Source organism: Mauremys mutica, chromosome 8 (genome assembly GCF_020497125.1).
Source record: "Mauremys mutica isolate MM-2020 ecotype Southern chromosome 8, ASM2049712v1, whole genome shotgun sequence".
Taxonomy (NCBI): Eukaryota; Metazoa; Chordata; order Testudines; family Geoemydidae; genus Mauremys; species Mauremys mutica.
In genome coordinates, this window is record NC_059079.1 from 4,603,870 (window position 1) to 4,625,076 (window position 21,207).

Genomic DNA, 21,207 nt, shown 5'->3' on the forward strand with positions numbered 1-21,207 from the left:
TGTCTAACAAAGAGGTAGTAAAAAATTATGGAATTTTTCAGCTTTACAAATATTAGTTTGTTCTTAATTTCAAAATATTTAAAAAACCTTTGTAGGCACTGGATTGGGGCCAAATCCTGATCTCCGATGCACATGCAACTCTTAGCAGTGTCAATGGGAGTTTCTAAATGGGCATCCAAGAGCACATTATGTGACAAGTGCTTTCAAGCTAGTCATTTCTGAGATTCACTCTACATGTGAGTGTTAGAAATCAGCTAACTTTTCTTTAGCTCACGTTTTAGCTGTAAATTAATTTCTCCCCCTCTCCAGACAGTATTCCTTGAGCAATAAGTATATACACATCTAAACCTCACATTAGATGAAGAGAGCTCTTCACTATAAAATCTAGATTCATAGACGTTAGAGACCAGAGATCATCCAGTCCGCCACCCAACAAATGCAGGATTATCCTTTACAGTGCACAACTGTTTGGGATATTTGAACAAAGGAATACAGTAACTCCTCACTGTAAGTCATCCCGGTTAACATTGTTACGTTGCTGATCAATTAGGGAACATACTCACTTAAAGTTGTGCGATGCTCCACTCGTACATTGTTTGGCTGCCTGCTATCTCCAGAGCTGGCAGCCTCCCTATGCCCCCTCCTCCCCACAGCGCCTCCCACCCACCGGCAGACCCCACAGATAAGCGCCTTCCCCCTCCTCCCCCCGCCTCCTGCCCATGGCAATCAGCTGGCTTGCGGCGTTTAGAAGGGAGGGGAGAGAGGGGGGAGAAGCGAGGACGCAGTGGGAAGTAAAGGAGGAGGAGATGGGGGGGGGAGAAGAGGCAGGTCAAGGATAGGGGCTTGGGAGAAGGAGGAGAATGGGCGAGCTGAGGGTTGAGCCCCCCCACCCCTGGTGCTTGCAGAGTAGGGGAAGCTACCGCTGCGCAATATGCTTCTCCTAGCCTATAGCACCTTCAGCCTCCTTGCCTGCCTCATCTCCAGTGCCAGTGGGCTGTGCTTGTGTGGGGTAAGGCAGGGCACCTCCCAACTCTAGTACTGTACGTACAGTATGTCTGTAAACACACAGCAGGTGCACACTATTCTCTCCCCAGCGTAGTATTAAGTTGCTTGTTTAAAATTGTTTAAAATGTATATAATGCCTTTCGTCTGGCAAAAAATAAAATAAAAAAAAAATTTCTCTGGAACCTAACCCCCCTATTTACATTAATTCTTATGGGGAAATCGGATTCGCTTAACATCGTTTCACTTAAAGTCGCATTTTTCAGGAACATAACTACAATGTTAAGTGAGGAGTTACTGTACGAATCTTTAGTAAACATACTGAACTTCTTTAATCGTATAAAAAAGAAGGCTTAACAGAATTTTCTGTTAGCTTTACTAGTGTGTCTATGTAAGGAGCTCACACACAAGTATGGTTTGAAATACTACCGTTCGATTTCCTTCTCATTCCCCTCTCTGCGGAATCGTTCAATGTATTCTTTGCTGTATCGCTCTTGCGTGTGGCACTGTTCCTCAAATATTTTAATGGTTTCATTAAATGCTTCAATTGCAGTTCTCTTCATCTGAATTTCCTATACAAAGAAACCAAAACCAAAAAGCATCCTTAGTCATTTGCATCCTGAAATAAGATACAAGCGCGAGACTCGGTTATGCTTCCTAAAGTAATTGTTAGAAAGAAACCTTCAACCTTTTTTTTTTTTTTTAAATTGTTGCAAAGTCTGATTTTTACTGAAGAGGAAAAAAACCAACCCATTTTAGTCAAAGTCTCATAGAGAGCGGATCATTTCTTTCTCCACAAGGTTTACCAAGTTAAAAAGTACTTGTAATTAGGCTTTTTTGAAAGAGAATCCCATCACAGATCTTTAAATTAAAAATTTTGGTTCTAGCTGTTTGTGGTTTGTTGCCAGAAGCACTAATATTAAAGTTATGATGAGACCTTTTATTTTACAGCAACCAGCCCAAACAATGCAGTATAAATACTGTAAAGCACAAGATCTAATTTTGATCAAGATATTATATAACATGTAACATCACAGAACCAGGATGGTGCCCTTCCAGATACCTCTTCTTCTAGGAGTCTATCCTACTTTACGGCCCCTATATGATGACACAGTGGCATGCAGTTCCTGGAAATCTCTCTTAGCCATCTGAGGGAAGAGATCCCTGGTGCAGGCACTGCATAGAAAAGCATCAATTCTGACTGCTCTGCTTTATGCTGGGAGCTGCTATGGTCTCTGTGACAGCTTAAAACCCTCATCTGGGCTGTGCCGTTCCTCCAGGAGTGCAGTGCTGTATCTCATACAGAAAAACTACATTCAATCACATTTCCTTTATTTATTAACTTTGTAATTGTCATCCCCACACCAAAAAAGCTCCAAACTGAAATCAAGGAAAAGACAAATACGCTACCTATTGCTTACGTTTTGTTTTCCTTGTGTTACATTTTTAAGTATTTGTTTCACTGTCTTACTAGGGATAGAAGTTCAGCTTTTCAGACAGCTGCTGTAATGATCAACAAAAGGTTATTTCGAAACTGACCTGTGATGTTCTGGTGTATTCTTCATATAGTCTGTCATACTCTTTACTCTTGTCCTGATACTGAGAGTGGTATTCCTGAAGCTTTTTACCTACTGCATCTATGTTATCTTCTTTCACCAACTGATCCTGTGTATATCAGGAAAGAAAGAAGGTAATTCTTTAGGCAAAGTAGTTTCTCCAAGCACTGTTCCTTGTCAACCTAGTAAATGTGCATATTTCTGCGATCAATTATGCAGCAATTTTTACATCAGGCTTCTAGAAGTATAGAAGAGAGATCTAGTCTAACAAAGCAAAAAATAAGTTTCACAGTCTATAAAGTGAGCAACTAGGAATATGGAACTCAGAACTAAACCAAAAATTATAATAAAAAACCCAACAAAGGCAATATAAGGTCAGGAGATGCCTAGATCCCCCCCCCCCCTTAGAGAAAGGGGGAATAATGCAGGCAGGAAAGATCAATTTTTTTGTTTGTTTGTTTTAAAAACAAGAGTTCACAGAACTTGTGAAAAACTGCAGCAACTTTGAGAGACATTTTGCTCAGCGTTAAAGACTGTTGCATAGCATGGAGGAGAAGGAGTAGGTATCAGCGTAAAACCCCAGGACCTAGAAAATTAAGCCCAGGGCAAGAAGCCAGGTGCCACTCTCACTTCTACCAGTGACTGATTTTAACATATTTTGTACATAAACAGTTGCTTTGCATCCTAGACCACAGAGCCCTGCATGTAATTCACTAAATCTCTCAGCCTCAGCTTCTCCACTTGTAAAATACAGGAGATGACAATTACCTACATCATAAGGATGCAGTGAAGCAGAATTTAATGTTTACGTAGCTGGAGAATTATGAAGACTGCCAGTGCGAGTACTCCAAGTAGAGGTTAGGACCTCCTTCTCCCAACTTTGTGGTTATTGTTTTAGACCACATGAACTCTTGGAACCACTACTTCGTCCTTAGAAAATGTGAAGTTGAATTTTCAAGCATAAAACAGCTTTGAGTTTTCACGATTCATGTGAAAAATCCAGGCTCTAGATAGAAAAGCCTGAGCTTTAGGACAAGGAAAAACTACAAAATACATCTGGTAACAGTTACTGGGCTCTCTGGAAACCTCACCTGTTGATACCTGGATACTGGATACATCAGCTTCACGTCAAGCTTAGGATTGTACTGGGCAAGAGACTCATGGCGGTAGTGGTTAATCAGCTCCACAACAGAGTTAAATGTCAATGGATCAGAAAAACCATATTTTCCATCCCGATGATAAATCTTTATCAGTTTGTTGTTGCCACCCTTCCTGTAAGGCAATACACTAGCTTAGAGGTTTTGTTGTGTGCATGGGTAGCGCGCGTGCGCAGACACACACACAAGCCGCAACATGTACGGTATGAGTAGCCATGCTAAGTTTTTCATAAAGGCAACACACAAGAATCAGTGTAGCTAGTCAGACAGACAATCTAATATGTACCTTTGTAACTAAATTACCTAATATTTATTAATATGTAAAAGGATAAAAATTAAATAAATAGAAAAGGTCTCCAAGTTTTATTTGAGCAGCAGAAAAGCCCAAAGTAAATCTCTTCCTGTGTTCATTCTGGTACTAGTTTATTGTATTTAAGACCTAGTTTAACCAGAAATTCTCCAAGGGAATGCTCAGGATTCTTTAAGAGAGCCACGCAAAAAAACCCAAGAGCAACTAGGCATATGAAGCTCAGTACTAAATCAAAAAAATTATAATAATAAAAAAACCCAAAGAACACATAAGGTCAGGAGATGCCTAGATTCCCTCTTAGAGAAAGAGGGAATAATGAGGGACATACAGACAGGAAAGATCAAAGTATTATACAAATGAAAATGTACTTGCAAACCGATTATCAAACAAACAATCTCAAGTGTTGGATGCTAACACTGGATACTCAAACTTAAATAAATCCTTGGAAGGATTTATAAACAGAGTAATTAATCCAGGACTTTTCATTATCCAGGTTTGTGTTTGCTGGCAATTTATATAAGTGCTTGCTTATTTTCCCCCCTACTACCAAAAAATTTAAACAGTGCTCTGTCCTTTATCTGCTTTCTTAATTTATGGCTCCTGCAGATACATGTCTATATGGTTAAATATTCAGACCACCATTAATTAGACTTTAAGGCAAAATTCTGACTGGATAGAAAAATTATCCTCAGTAACTTCAGTGTGGTTGTGCAATGTGCAAGTCAGAGCAGAATTTGGCCACAAGAGTACATTTTTAAACTCACAAAAGGAAGCAGATTTTGAACTCCAAGACAACATAACCATCTATCACATGGCAACTCAGAAGAAAGCTGATCCTACTATTTTGTGAACATACCGGAGCAGATTCTGTACTGAGTTACACTCTGCTGTGCAATCAGAATCAATGTAATTAAATGCAGTACCCCTCCTTAAATCAAAGTACTGAGACACAGAGAGATACAGAACTAGGACCTTTACTGATTATGTCTGCATCACAGAGATATCCAAATAGTACTGTCCCAGTATGTACCGGGCTCAGCACAAGAAGTGGGATGGAATTTCTAGGAGCTGGTCATTTGTTTCCTTATTCCAAACTCTTCATCAGCAATCTCTGGAGAAATGTTCCCAAGACAATGAAGACTACAACTGAGGGCATTTCATGTAAATACTAATGTGGTATCTACTGACATTGGTGAGACTACTAAAAGCAAGGTGAGACGAGAGAGTGAAAATACCCAACACTTACCGCAATGTCAGAGTGTAGTCTCCCTGCATCTTGGTTGATGCATCGCGCACCAGAAATGTTCCATCTGGCATGTCTCGTAATTTGTCATTTACCTCCTCCCTGGAGGAATGAAAGATTGGAAGAAGGATAAACGAGAAGTGTTAGGTAGTCGATTTGCTTTAAAATAGACACATTCAAAGAGAGGCCATCAGTGTCAGGGTGCGTAAGGAATTAGGTTTCCTTTGTGTTTTCCCTTCAAAATCAACTGCAATCTGAGGATTGAATGTTTGCTTTTCAAATTCTCTTATTTCAGATTTAGGATATGCATAGGGATAAGATTTCTGTTCGGCCTTTAAGGTTTGAACTTGTTTACTTTTAGCAAAAACCAGCAGCTGCACTTAACTGCTGTTTAGGAAGAAGGTTATGTATAACAGTAGCAGCGGTGTCTCAGAGAAATCACCAAGTTCAAAACCTTTCACCGAGATCTGCTCACATTTAAATCCAAACTGGAAACAGGTGATTTTTGTGAAGGCACTTCTGGCCCTTTAAGAAACTGGCACTAATATGGTCATTCACAGAAGCTGTGTCAGAAAAGTATCCACACTATAGCACAGTTCTAGACTCAAGGTCAATTAGTTGTTTGATTCAGATATTTCTTTTACAGCAATTTTATAACTACTGTAATGCCATTAATTCCAGTGGAATTACTCCTAATTTTCAACTGTTGTGAAAGAAGAAATTTAGGGTTTATTCTTTTAATTAAATGGAAGAGGCTTTTATGGAATGGGTAGGACCCATAAGCATTTCAAAGGAAATGTATGAGCTAAGAGTGTTAGTTAAACCTTCAGGAAACTCATTCCACCCAAATGACAAACCACACTTTACTTACAAAACTAATACCTTGTCCTTTATAGCACTTTTCACACAAGGATCTCAGAGGCAAGTTACAAACATACACTTTATCTATTTGACTGAGAGCACCTCTCTCCTGTACCCTCACCACCACCCATGAGATGCAGGCAATATATCTGCATTTTAAAAGGAATCATAATGGATGTTTTAATTCAGATATTGCTGTAAGATCTTATTTTCATTCTTTATAAGTGTTCTTAGTTGGCATGTAACTATCCTGGATGGAGAATCTCTTTCAAAAGAACAATTTCCACTACAGATATGAATGGTATCTGAGAAAAAGGGAAATTGTTGCCACAGAACCCTTTATGGCTTGGGCCTTACACATCTCAGAGATGGCCTCTCCATGTCTCCAACAGTTGAGAATGGCTAGGATGCTTGAGCTTTCATTCTCTAGTAATGCCCAGGGGGTTGGAGATGGAGTTTACTGTGGAAGATCCCTAACTTATTTTCCAGTCTTCAGTCCAATAGAGTAAATGTCTGGTGGCTTTTAGGGCGCAATGAAAAGCCCATCTGTTGCCCAAGGTGGCTGGATTGACAACTGATTAAATATATTTGTGGGTTGTATTTTGTACAAGAAAATGAAATGAACTGATAAAGTACATATAAAGCTATTCCTGCCAAACTGTATAGACTGGGTCTCATCCTGAGATCATTTACTCTGGTAAATCAGGAGCAATGCCATTAGGTCACTGTAATAATACTACTGTAAAAGCGATTTAAGATAACAGAATCAAGCCCACTGCGGCTTGTGATTAAGTTTTGCCATTGTTCATTAAGGGCCTGAATTGTGCTATCCCCTCACAATGATCTAAATGGGGTTACTAAATGGATCTTTTTTCTTCTGTTAAAGCTGTAAGAAGCGAGAGGGGCTAATGGACTCTTTTGCTAGACATCTCAGCCATAAAGCAAGCAGCAATCCAAAACTGCATCACATTCTTGTTTTATTCTCAGCTCTAGCATATTTAATTTATTGGTTTTATTCTTTACATAAAAGACTCACATTTAGTGAAAGTTTCATGAATTGCTCATTCCCAAATGCTATGTTTAATACATCTAATGACTGAAGCCAATACATTCAAAACAGCTTGGTTTCACAACCAGAAAGGCTAGAAAGGCTTTTTTTTAATCTTAAGATTTTGTAGAAAGAATGATTAATACAAGAAAACAATTGTGGCCACAAGATTGTGAACTACTGTTGTAGAACAATAACCAGAGCAGAACACATTACACACACTCAGTTCCCAATTCAGCATAATACTTAAACACACACTTCAAGTGCTCTGCAAAATCTGGGCCTGAATGCAGTTCCTGAAGTGAAATGTTGTCTGAGCATATACAGGCTCAAAAGGAGCACAGCTTAAACAGGCTCATTCTAGTCCAGCAGTAAACATTCTTTACCTTGAAATATCCCCCCAGTACCACTCTGCATCCTGCAAGGAGAAACTGGAATTGTCCTTTATTCCATTTGTGTTGCCCGGAGTCATCGGTTTTGGGGGCTTTGGAGGAAGAGCTGAAAAACAAAAACACAGATTTTTTTTCCATTTAACTTTCTGGCTTATATCACTAAACATTCAAGAAGTTAACAGTCAAGGTATTTTAGTTAACAAAAGCCAGAAGTGAAACATACATAAGGCAAGGCAAAGGAAATGTTATAGCAGGGGTCAGCAACCTATGGCACACGTGCCAAAGACGGCACGCGAGCCAATATTTAATGGCACGCTGGAGCCTGTCCGGACTCCAGCATGCCATTAAAAATCCTGCCCAGCCTCGCCCGCTCTCCTCTGCCCTCTGCTGCCCCCGCGGGAGCAGAAGCATAGCCATGCGCACGGGGTGGGCAAATGGCCCCACTCTCCCGGCACGGCAAGCCACAGGGTCTGCGCTCCGGGGCCGGAGTGCCGGCCAAGTACAGCAAGCTGCCGGCCCTCCTCTGGAGCCCTGCCGCCGCGTGCAGCACTCTGGGGGTTGGGGCTGCGCGCTCCTGCGGGGCAGCGTTTGGCTCTGCGGGGAGGCAGACATGCTCCCTGTTCAACTGGAGCTATGCTGCCGCCGCACGCAGCGCTCTGAGGGCGGGGGCTGTGCTCTCCCGCGGGGAGGCGTGTCTGGCTGTGCCTGGAGCCTCAAGGTAAAGGGCCCAGGGCTGGGGGTGTTGGATAAGGGGTGGGGGCAGTCAGGGGACAGGGAGCAGGGTGGGTTGGATGGGGAGGTGGGGTCCCAGGGGGGGTTAGGGGCGGGGGTCTCTGGAGGGGGCAGTCAGGGAGCAGAGGGGGTTGGATGGGGCATGGGAGTCCTGGGGTTTGTGAGGGGGCAGGAGGTGGATAGGGGTCAGGGCAGTCAGGGGACCGAGAGCAAGGTGGGTCCTGGGGGGGGCAGTTAGGGTGGGGGGTCTCTGGAGGGGGTGGTCAGGGGACAAGGAGCTGGGGGGGTTGTATGAGTTGGGAGTTCGGGGGGGGCTGTCATGAGGCAGGGGTGTGGAGAGGGGTTGGCGCAGGCAGGAAGTCGGGGGGGTTGGATGGGTCGGGAGTTCTTGGGGTCCTGTCGGGGCGGGAAGTGGTTGGATAGGCATGGGAGTCCCGGCGCTCTGGCTGGGGACTGGGGTGTGGATAAGGGTCGGGGCAGTCAGGGGACAGGAAGGGGATAGGGTCCAGTCCGAGGACAAGGAACAGGGAGGCTTAGATAGGGGGTGGGGTCCTGGGGGGCAGTTGGGGGCAGGGGTCCCAGGATGGGGTAGTCAGGGGACAAGGAGCAGCGGGGTTGGGAGTTCTTAGGGGGGCAGTCACCCAGCCCTCTCCCCTGAGCCCTGACCTCCCCCCCCCCACGCCCTCTGCCCTGAGCCCTGCACACCCCTCAGGTCCCTGCCCTGAGCCCTGTACCTCCCTCATACACACCCAGCCCTCTGCTTGACTTCTTCATCCCCCCCGCAACCCTAGCCCTGACACCGGCACCCCCACCCATACCCAGGCCCCCCTCTGCTCTGACACCCACATACCCAGCCTCCAGCCCTCTGGGTCCCGGCCCCGCACAGCCTGCTGCTGGTCTTGGGTTCAGGCTGACGGACCCTTGCCAGCCGGGGTCCCGGCCACAGGCCTCGCTCAGCCCGCTGCCGGCCTAGGTGAACAGAACCCCAGACTAGCAGTGGGCTGAGCGGGCCGGCAGCGTAAGATCAACATTTTAATTTCATTTTAAATGAAGCTTCTTAAACATTTTGAAAACCTTGTTTATTTTACAATACAACACTAGTTTAGTTATATAATGTATAGACTTATAGAGAGAGACCTTCTAAAAAACATTAAAATGTATGACCGGCACCCAAAACCATAAATTAGCGTGAATAAATGAAGACTCGGCACACTGCTTCTGAAAGGTTGCCGACCCCTGTGTTACAGAAACCCATCAATGGCTAATGGGAGAGAACAGGCAGCTTGAGTATGGATGTGTTTTTTCTCCAAAATGTATGGAATTCATAATTATTAAAGCCCATTATACTGGTTCACCATATGCCAAAAAGAAGTGAGCTGGGCTCTAAAATAACTATCCAGTCTCTAAATGGAACAAGTGGGAAATTCACAGGAAGTGGCAGTTCTTGGTAAGAGGAGTCAAGACAACAATCACAATAACTAGGATAATTTAACTGTTCACCGCCCCAAGCAAAATACTGAGGGCTTGACTGTGGCTTAGGTCACAACTTAGGAAGTGTGTGTGTGGGGGGGGAGGGTACAGCTGTGTAACAGCTAGTTCTCAGAGGAACTGTGGCCATTGCCATAGCTTTTGAAGAGTAAATGTGCCCTCCCCCTCCTATGACAGATCAACTTTGCTGACTGGTGAAAGAAAAGAGGAGGGTACTAGTCTGGATCTCAGCTAGACTTCACTCCTCACTAGCAACACAAGGACTGCAACCATTGCCCCATGCTTAGGTATACAATAGGGAATGAGGAGCGGAATAAGGGAGTGAACAGGTGCTGGGCTAGTCACAGTCTAGCCCTAAATTGTCAAGCTTCCCCTTTGAACTGCAAGGGGTAGAGGCCATATCACAAGGGAGCACAACTCTCCATGATACATCTACATTGCAGCACACAGGGACACCATACCCATGGCAGCAAGTCTCAGAACCCTAGTCAACTGACTCAGGCTCCTGGTACAGAGCTAAAAATAGCAGTATAGACATTCCTGCTTGAACTCTGAAACCTGGTGAGGGGGCTGGATCTCAAAGCCTGAGCAGGAACATCTACACTGCTATTTTTAGCCCCTTAGCGCAAGACCAAGTCAGTTGACCCAGGCTCTGAGACTCACTGTTGTGGTTTTATTGTTACAGTGTAGACACACCACATGCTCCCAGGCCTAGATTACACAGCCTCCAGAAGGTGTGCTTCACAAAGTACTGAATATAGCAATGCAAGACTGCAATTCTTAATGCAAGTGCATGCAATCTGGTGTCAGGCAGGAATGCAATTATGATCACTAGAAACAAAAAAATTTCATCTCTAGTTCAAGTGCAGAGTGACTTGACATTGAGAGATGCATTGCTTAGAGCCATTCATCTGTTCCCCTCTGAACCACACCTCCCACATTGGAAAAAAACAACAACTGTGCTCCAACTGCAGTTTCAAATGCCATTTCATGTTGAGGATCCAACACACAGTAGCTTCACTGTTCTTGGACAAACCAGCAAGTACTCAACCAAGCCAATCTAAACTAACCTGAACCTTGACCCAGACGTTCACACTCTGGAGTTACTGACGAAGCACCTGATTCAGATAGTAGCATTCATTCTGTGGTACTAATATTAAAGCTGCAGCATACAGATTCTTTTTGTGGTTCAGCTGGGAATGTCCAGGTGTGCATGAGTCTAGAGGACCAATATCAGATCTTGTATAAGGAGGGTGCAATTCCATTGGGCTAACTGGAATTGCTGCTTTTACAGATCCAGACTAACACGGCTACCCCTCTGATACTTGTATCATTTCTGTGTCTCAGTTAAAATTTCATGAAAGTGTATTGTTTTTCTACATAGCATTGATTACTTCAGATGTTACTGATACTGTACTGCTACATCAAAGAGGAAAAAACTGCCATGGGAGGAAGTTTGTGCATGACAAAGGGCTTCTTCTTAGGGTTCCTCTAAAAGACCATTTAGTTTGTGGCAAGCTGGGATGTGAATTTACCTCGTACTAGCTTGCCATGCGCTACTTGTCCATAAGCACCCTGCTGACATGCACTAACAGTTTGCTAGCGTGCTTTTAATCTAGTCCTGTTTCAAAGTGGGATAGACATTTAGTGTGTGGCAAGTAAGTGTGGGGTAGATTCACACCCCAGCTTGTCACAAACTAAATCTTCATGTAGACAGCCCTTTAGAATGTGATCCTCTGCACATGGACGGTTTGCAGGATGAGGTCCTAATCTTTGCAGGCTGCTAGGTATGTTGCTTGTTTGCGCGCTATGGAGCTATTTTGCAGTTTTATTCTGTTCAGAGCAATGGTTCTCAGCGAGGGGTACGTGTACTCCTGGGGGTACAAAAAGGTCTAGATGGGTACTCAACTCCCTGGAAGTTCAGTGTTTCTCAATCTGAAGGTTGTAGCTCCCAGCTGGGGATCATGGGATAGGTTTAGGGGAATTGCAAATACAGGGCCAGCATTAGGGGGTGGCAAGCACAGCAACTGCCAGGGGCACCATGAAGTTAAGTTACATGCTTCAGCCCTGCCACCTGAGGCTCAGGCTTCAGACAAGGCTCAAGTGAAAAACAGGCTCACGTATCACACTGAAATATAAGTACAATATTTATATTCCAACTGATTTATTTTATAATTAAATGATAAAAATGAGAAAGTCAGCAAGTTTTCAGTAATAGTGTGCTGTGACACTTGTGTATTTTTATGTCTGATTTTGTAAGCAAGTAGTTTTTAAGTGAGGTGAAACTTGGGGTACAGTCGTCTGGAAAAGTTGAGAACCAGTATTTTAGAGCACTGGGATCTTTAACGAAGAGCTGACATGAGCCCTGCACTCCAGGGGAGCAAAAGAGCTCTGTACAACTGTGCAGATGTTGCACTAGTCTCCCTGCTATGATTTGGGATTCTCCTTCTTCCCTCTGACAGATAAACATCAGTTCTTAGTATCACAAGCTTGCCTGCTTGGTGATATTATTCTACAGTAAGCAAAATTTGAGTGAAATATGTAACACAGGAAAAACGGATAGGCAACAGACTTTGGGCAGAACACTAAACTCTTACTCATGTGAGGTAGCCTTTTTTCAGGAGTCATCTCATTGAGGTGAAGCAGGTAGTTCTATTGTATAAGTGTTTGCAGGACTGGGTGTTTTGTTTCAAGAGAACCTGGGACCTAACCCTGCAACTCAGTCACACAAAGGATTCAACTGAAGTTAGTTGGCGCCTGGTCCTGCAACCCCTACTCATTTCAATAGTCACACCATCAGTTTACCCAGACTGTGTAATATGGTTAAATGCCCAAATCCTTTAATATTTCTTGTTTGACTTTTTCAGCCTGACAGTACTGTAATCTACTGGAAGCTACCTGAACAAAGTGCTGAATGTAAAAATATTTTAGGCTCTGCAACCTAGAACTATGAGCAATGGGATAGAGGCTTTTAATGTATGGGTTTAGCAAGTGCCTTTTACTCCAAATGTATTGAGTAGTGAAGCAGCTACACGCTGATGCTTTTATGGCATTTGTACAGTGATAAATTACAGAATTACATAAGTGATCTTAAAACAACGGTGGGTGGATACTGGTGACAACTAACAGCAGTATAACTAGAGGAAGTTCTGTGGTAGATCTGTGTGTGTGGAAAGTAAATAAAAAAAAAAAAGGCTTTAGCCTCCAATACCAATTTGTGAAGGACCTTAAAGTCTAGTTTCATAAAACTACACCTGACAAACAAAACATTGAGTTAAAAGCCTACAATAAAGTGAGGATAAAAAGGAAATGAAAACTGTGGAGTGTAGAGTGTGCAGAATACAAAACTTCCTTGAATAGGGAGCTCTCTCTCTTTCCAGTCTATTCCTGGGGCACAAATCTGATCTCACACTGGTGAGAGAGAAGAGTAAATCCACTAAATCTACTGAGTTATGCTGCAGTAAGATCAGAATCAGGGCCACAAACTATTTTTTTCTTAGACATGAAAGCAGTCGGCTCTCAAATGACAGTGCTTTGTTCCTATTTCTCTTATTAAAGCATGAAAATGGTTAGCACCAGGGAAACAAAACACATACAAATTCTTTAGAACAGCTTTAACTAACACCTCATTTCCAAAATCCAAGGCTGCAACTGAACAAGACATTTCTTCCCCTGCATCAGTGAGTTACTGAGATTAGATCCAGACTTCAGTGACTGCCTAGCACGCATTGCAGGGTGGGAAAGGCAATATCTTTTATTGGACCAGCTTCTGTTGGTGAGAGACAAGCTTTCGAGCCACACAAAGCTTTTCTTCAGGCTCTTACTCAGGCACAGGCAAGAGCCATTTTTTATACTAGCATGGTTTTGCTAAAGCTTGCTCGTTAACAACCCTAAGCTCCTTCACAACCTGCTTTCTAAACTCAACCCCAATCCCAAATCAGTCCGTTGGAAAAAACTAATTTCTGAATGGAGACAGCACTTCAGCCAATGGCAGCAAAGCACTGGGATCGTATGTTGCATGACGTCAGCTCACAGAATGTAGCTGTGCAATTTCCAGCAGGTAGTTTGGGCTGAGCTGTTCTGCAGAAGTGAAGTACAATTTCTTCTCCTGAAATGCAGGCACAGAGATCAGACTTCAGCAAAGTTAGTTCTGATGCTTTTTCTTGAATGCATAGGGATTTTTTTAGATGTTACTCAAAATGCAATACAAATAGAAACCTTTAAGTCAAATCTTGTTCGAAGCCAGCCCAAGGAACTAAGCATGCTGGCCAAATACTATTGAGTTTTAAACATTTCCTAATTCTCCCCCTCTTTACAAGGGAATTTAAATCTTTCAAGTCAATGGGCCATATTCATCCCTGAAATAACTAGTGATATACATACTTCACTGAAGTTACAGCCAGTATCCATTTAGGCTAATTGCCCTTTTCATGCAAAAATGTTAAAAGGATAGTTTTCTTTAATTTAAAACAACAACAACAAAAACACACACACACCACAAAACAACAATTATAAATCTAAAGAACCAAAACGTGGACTTTTTTAGCCAGGACTAATTCAGGAGTTATGGTCTGTGATAAAAGTGGCTTCCCCCAAGAAAAAGCAAATGTGTTGATTTTCATAATGCTAGATCACCAAGTGGCATCTAGTTCTATCACATACTGCAGCCAGAGAATCAATTGAGTATTAGCATGTTAGAGAAAAGTCTGCAGTAAATTAAACTTTAATTTAAGCTTCTGAGACAGATGCCAATTAGACTAAGAACGTCTGCATTACTGAACCTTTCTTCTAGGATTTACAATGGGAAGTACAGAAAAGCACTCAACTGCAAGACTAAGGCCTGGTCTACACTACGAGTTTATGTCGAATTTAGCAGCATTAAATTGAATTAACCCTGCACCTGTGCACACAACTAAGCCCTTTACTTTGATATAAAGGGCTCTTAAAATCGATTTCTGTACTCCTCCCCGACAAGGGGAGTAGTGCTGAAAATCGACATTGCCATTTTGAATTAGGGTTAGTGTGGCCGCAATTCGACGGTATTGGACTCCGGGAGCTATCCCACAGTGCACCATTGTGACCACTTTAGACAGCAATCTGAACTCTGATGCACTGGTCCGGTAGACAGGAAAAGCCCTGCGAACTTTTGAATTTCATTTCCTGTTTGCCCAGCGTGGAGAGCTGATCAGCACAGGTTACCATGCAGTCTGAGAATCGAAAAAGAGCTCCAGCATGGACCGTACGGGAGGTACTGGATCTGATCGCTGTATGGGGAGAGGATTCCGTGCTAGCAGAACTACATTCCAAATGACGAAATGCCAAAACATTTGAAAAAAATCTCAAAAGGCATGATGGAGAGAGGCCACAATAGGGACTCACTACAGTGCCACGTGAAAGTAAAGGTGCTCAGACAAACCTACCAGAAAACCAAAGCAGCAAACGGAAGGTCCGGGTCAGAGCCGCAGACATGCCGCTTCTACGCTGAGCTGCATGCAATTCTAGGGGGGGCCGCCACCACTACCCCACCTCTAACCGTGGATTCCGAGGAGGGGGTAATCTCAGCCATGGCTGAGGATTCTGCGGACGGGGAAGATGACGATGAGGAGGACGAGCTTGCGGAGAGCACACAGCACTCCATTCTCCCCAACAGCCAGGATCCTTTCCAGCCTGAATAAAGTACCCTCCCAAGGCAGCATCCCAGTCCATGAAGCCATGGAAGGGACATCTGGTGAGTGTACCTTTGTAAATATAAAACTGTTTAAAAGCAAGCATTTTTTAATGATTAATTTGCCCTGAGGACTTGGGATGCATTCACAGCCAGTACAGCTACTAGAAAAGTCTGTTAACGTGTCTGGGGATGGAGTGGAAATCCTCCAGGGACATCTCCATGAAGCTCTCCTGGAGGTACTCCAAAAGCCTTTGCAGAAGGTTTCTGGGCACTGCAGCCTTATTCCGTCCTCCATGGTAGGACACTTGACCACACCATGCTAGTAGCAAGTAATCTGGTATCATTGCATGACAAAGCCTGGCAGAGTATGGTCCCGGTGTTTGCTGGCATTCAAGCAACATCCGTTCTCTATCTCGCTGTGTGATCCTCAGGAGAGTAATATCGTTTATAGTAACCTGGTTGAAATACGGGAATTTAATTAAGGGGACAGAGGTGGCCGTTCCTACTGGGCTGTTTGCCTGTGGCTGAAAAGAAATCCTTCCCTGCAGTTAGCCAAGGGGGGGTAGGGGTGGGGGGCATTGGTGCTGAACTTTTCACGTTTGGCTAGCAGGGATCTTCCCTGATACCAGCCATGCGGGGGGGGGGGGGGGGGGGGGGAGTGGGGAAATAAAGCGATCATCCCAGAGAATTGGATATGGGGGGGGGAGGAGTTTAGTTTGTTTTCTGCTGCTGCACGTTAACAGGAAAACCGCAGCATTCAACGGGCTTTGCTTGGCATGTGGGAAAGGAGGGCGCTGCTTTTATGAAGGCTGCAGAAGCCGAAAGACAATGGCTTACCATGGCCACGATGCAAGCCAAATTCTGTTGCCCGGACCTGCGTCTGTGATCTCTAACACCAAAGCTGCAGGCACTCAATATTAAGATGCAAAATGCGACCTTGTACTGAAATCACATGTGATATGTAATGTGAATAGTGTTGTTCACCGTGAAAGAGTATAAGCATTTTTCTGTAAAATTTATCTTTTAAAATACTTCTCTCCCTTTTTCCCCTCCCGCTCACAGCTGCAAATTTTTCAAGCCTCCCTCCCCTGTCCCAAAGGCTCTCTCAGATAAGGTGGCAAAAAAACAGACACGAGACGAAATGTTCTTGGAAATCATGGAAGCGACCCGAAATGAAAGAGCTCATCTGAATGAGTGGAAGGTCACCCTATCCCAGTACAGGAAAGCTGCCAGTGAACATGAGGCCATGAGGGATGAACGTGAGGAGAGGAGAGACACTCGAGATGAGAGGTGGCGGGATGCAAAGCTGGGGCTGCTGCATGATCAAACTGACATGCTCTAGAGTCTGGTGGAGCTTCAGGAACAGCAGCAGGATCACAGAGTGCCGCTGCAGCCCCTGTATAACTGTCCTCCCCCGTGCCCAAGTTCCATAGCCTCCTCACCCAGATGTGCTAGAACACGGGGGGGGGGGGGGGGCGGCGGCTCCGTGCACCTGCCCACTCCACCCCAGTGGACAGCCCAAGCACAAGGATGTCATTATTTTGAACTTCTGAAGTGGCCTTTTCCTTCCCTCCTCCCACACCCAACCCGGCTACCTTGTCAGTTCTCTCCCTCTTTTTATAATTAATAAAGAATACATGATTTTTAAACAATAGTGACTTTATTTCCTTAGAAAGCAAGCTGTGATTGAAGGGGGAGGGTGGGTTGCTGACAGGGAATGAGTCAATCAAGGGGGCAGGTTTTCATCAAGGAGAAACAAACAGAACTTTCACACCGTAGCCTGGCCAGTCATGAAACTGGTTTTCAAAGCTTCTCTGATGCGCAGTGCTTCCTGGTGTGCTCTTCTAATCAGGGGCGGCTCCAGGCACCAGCATGCCAAGCGCATGCCTTGGGCGGCAAGCCACCGGGGGGGGGGGGGGCTCTGCCGGTCGCCGCGAGGGTGGCAGGCAGGCTGCCTTCGGTTGCATGCCTGCAGAGGGTCTGCTGGTCCCGTGGCTTTGGCGGACCTCCCGCAGGTGTGCCGCTGAATCCGCGGGACCGGGGACCTCCCACAGGCAAGCCGCCGAAGGCAGCCTACCTGCCGTGCTTGGGGCGACAAAATACCTAGAGCTGCCCCTGCTTCTAATCGCCCTGGTGTCTGGCTGCGCGTAATCAGCGGCCAGGTGATTTGCCTCAGCCTCCCACACCACCATAAAGGTCTCCCCCTTACTCTCACAGAGACGGTGGAGAACACAGCAAGCAGCAATAACAATGGGAATATTGGTTTGGCTGAGGTCTGAGTGAGTCAGTAACATGTGCCAGCGACCCTTTAAACGTCCAAATGCACATTCTACCACCATTCTGCACTTGCTCAGCCTGTAGTTGAACAGCTCCTGACTACTGTCCAGGCTGCCTGTGTATGGCTTCATGAGCCATGGCATCAAGGGGTAGGCTGGGTCCTCCAGGATAACTACAGGCATTTCAACATCCCCAACTGTTATTTTCTGGTCTGGGAAGTAAATCCCTTGCTGCAGCTGTTTAAACAGATTAGTGTTCCTGAAGACGCGAGCGTCATGAACTCTTCCCGGCCATCCCACGTTGATGTTGGTGAAACATCAATGAAATTAATAGGCAGCAGGTTTAAAACAAATAAAAGGAAGTTCTTCTTCACGCAGCGCACAGTCAACTTGTGGAACTCCTTACCTGAGGAGGTTGTGAAGGCTAGGACTATAACAGTGTTTAAAAGAGAACTGGATAAATTCATGGTGGTTAAGTCCATAAATGGCTATTAGCCAGGATGGGTAAGGAATGGTGTCCCTAGCCGCTGTTTGTCAGAGGATGGAGATGGATGGCAGGAGAGAGATCACTTGAGCATTGCCTGTTAGGTTCACTCCCTCTGGGGCACCTGGCACTGGCCACTGTCAGTAGACAGATACTGGACTAGATGGACCTTTGGTCTGACCCGGTACGGCCGTTCTTATGTTATGTCCCTTGTGATCCACCAGTGCTCGCAGCACCACTGAAAAGTACCCCTTGTGGTTTATGTACTGGCTGCTCTGGCGCTCCGGTGCCGAGATAGGGATATGGGTTCCATCTATCACCCCACCACAGTTAGGGAATCCCATTGCAACAAAGCCATCCACTAGGACCTGCACATTTCTCAGAGTCACTACCTTTGGTAGCAGCAGCTCAGTGATTGCTTTGGCTACTTGCATCACAGCAAATCCCACTGCAGATTTGCCCACTCCAAAATTGATTCCCGACTGACCGGTAGCTGTCTGAAGTTGCACGCTTCCACAGGGCTATTGCCACTCGCTTCTCAACTGTGAGGGCTGCTCTCATCTTGGTATTCTGGCACTTCAGGGCAGGGGAAAGCAAGTCAAAGTTCCATGAAAGTGCCCTTACGCATGCAAAAGTTTCACAGCCACTGGGAATTGTCCCACACCTGCAACACTATGAGCTCCCACCAGTCTGTGCTTGTTTTCCGGGCCCAAAAATCGGCGTTCCACGGCTAGAACCTGTCCCATTAATAGCATGATCTTCAAAGCGCCGGGGCCCGCAGATTGAGAGAATTCTGTGTCCATGTCCTCATCACTCTTGTCACCGCGCTGCCATAGCCGCCTCCTCCTCGCCTGGTTTTTCAGATCCTGGTTCAGCATAAACTGCACGATAATGCGCGAGGTGTTTACAATGTTCATGACTGCTGTCTTGAGTTGAGCGGGCTCCATGCTTGCTGTGGTATGGCATCTGCACAGTTCATCCAGGAAAAAGGCATGAAACGGTTGTCTGCCGTTGCTTTCACGGAGGGGGGGGTGAGGCTGTACCCAGAACCACCAGCGACAATGTGTTTTGCCCCATCAGGCATTGGGATCTCAACCCAGAATTCCAATGGGTGGGGGAGACTGCGGGAACTACAGGATAGCTATGGGATAGCTACCCACAGTGCAACGCTCCGGAAGTCGACGCTAGCCTTGGTACATGGACGCACACTGCTGAATTAATATGCTTAGTGTGGCCGCATGCACTCGACTTTATACAATCAGTTGCCCAAAAATCGAATTCTGTAAATTCGGAGTAATCCCGTAGAGTAAACATACCCTAACTTGCAAAATCATGGCTCCCAATCAGTAGGCTGGAGTCAATTGTGGGCCACAGCACTTTTGTGAAGTCATCTGAGGGTTTTTGTTTTTAAACGATCCCTTTTTTTTTGGTAACCCCCAAATATGAATGCTGCTACCTCCCAGCCACCACACCTCACCCAATACATTTTAGGGCAAGTGGATCACAACAGATCAATGGATCCCTAGCTGAGTTCTAGGTTAATATTCTGGGAGTCATAATGCAATGTTGTATAAGGTAGTGCCATTATTGTGGAAGCACCTAGCTACTTTATAGTTAGAATTATATTTTCAAGTGGGCTTATAACAGGACAAATTCCTCTCTAAAAGTAGATGAGGGTGGTGTGAAATTCCACACCAGGTTATTTTATGCCATCTGAATATTCTATATAGTTTTTGCTTGCTTTGTTTTCATTACTTTTAATACGTCTCAATGAAATTTTTCTTTGGCAGGCCTACATTTTTCATGTACCAATCTACACAAAACTTGATAGAGAAGTGTATCTTGAGTAGCTCTGGTGCAACAAATTGTTTCTTTATTCAAAGTTGTGTTTAGGGTAATTTTTAGCAGTTATTCATGGCATAATTTAAAGCTTATGTGCTATGTTATCAACCGAGAAAGACTGTGGGGCAAAAAGGAGGAAACCTAACTTTTGTTAGAAATGTGTAACCTGTAACAGAAGGGTTCTTGTGCACCTGCTGACACAAGGCTTCATGCACAGCTATTGACAGAAAATATTCTGTCAGCCACTGTGATTCTATCCAACACAGATTCTATCCAACCCCATGCCAAGTCCCCATCCCCAATTCAGTATTAGGAAGTGTATACGCAAGACTTCATTGTGAAGCAGGGATGTTAACCTCCCACACCAAAATACAGCTCCCCAAAAGCAAGGTAACGTGTAGGTAAGCCATTCAATAGTAGATACCCTCTACTTCTCCATCCACTTTACCATAGATACCACAGACCATGCACCACAACCTTAACTTTGCCCATCTAGAGATGCCAGTCTTCCATGAAACCTTTTACCAAATTACTCTCTTCCAACACAGCCAACTTCTAGGCCAAGCATTCACAACTACTACTATTGGGAGAAAAAACAACATGGTAAAGGTGTGAATGCAGAACAGTAAAAGTCAGACTAGAGTTAAGATGTATAGTGGGCAGAGGAACAAAAATTATGGAGGGTGGCTCAACTTTTTGTTTTCTTGCTTTTGTGGGTTTGTCAGGCATGTTGTGTATAACAAGTCAAACTGCTTCACAACAAAGTTTTTTTGTTAGATATGTTCAGATTCTTATGCTATGTCCATCACCACAGCATTCAATTTTCAAAGTTAACAACCGTAATATGACTGTCATCATTAAACCAGGGTAAAGTTTCCTCCACCCCACTTAAACCCCTTGGGTGAGCAAATTGTGAAAATTGTTTTCATATGTTCATTGGCAAAGCGCTAAAGGTGTTTACTATGCAAAAGAAAGAAAGTCCTCATTCTTCTTTCATTTACACTGGTATAAATGCAACTGAAGCTGGAGGGCTAGATTTTCAGCTATCCCCCAATTCACTCAGCTGAGGATCAAGGAGCTGCACATAATTCCTGCAGCAGGAGTTTAGAGCAGCCTCAGGGATATCAGCTAAGGATATGGCTGCAGTG

The 21,207-nt window shown here is 44.6% G+C and overlaps 1 protein-coding gene across 1 annotated transcript in view; it reads right to left on the reverse strand.

Moving 5' to 3' along the window:
* LOC123375572 (phosphatidylinositol 3-kinase regulatory subunit gamma) overlaps positions 1–21,207 on the reverse strand; it is a 42,483-nt gene that overhangs the window by 8,250 nt on the left and 13,026 nt on the right. Inside the window, exons 2-6 of the mRNA XM_045026573.1 lie at positions 7,564–7,675; positions 5,272–5,370; positions 3,650–3,830; positions 2,542–2,667; positions 1,432–1,574 (exon numbers count right to left, since the gene is read on the reverse strand). Coding sequence (XP_044882508.1) covers positions 1,432–1,574; positions 2,542–2,667; positions 3,650–3,830; positions 5,272–5,370; positions 7,564–7,675 — 661 coding nt within the window. The remainder of the gene's footprint in view (positions 1–1,431; positions 1,575–2,541; positions 2,668–3,649; positions 3,831–5,271; positions 5,371–7,563; positions 7,676–21,207) is intronic.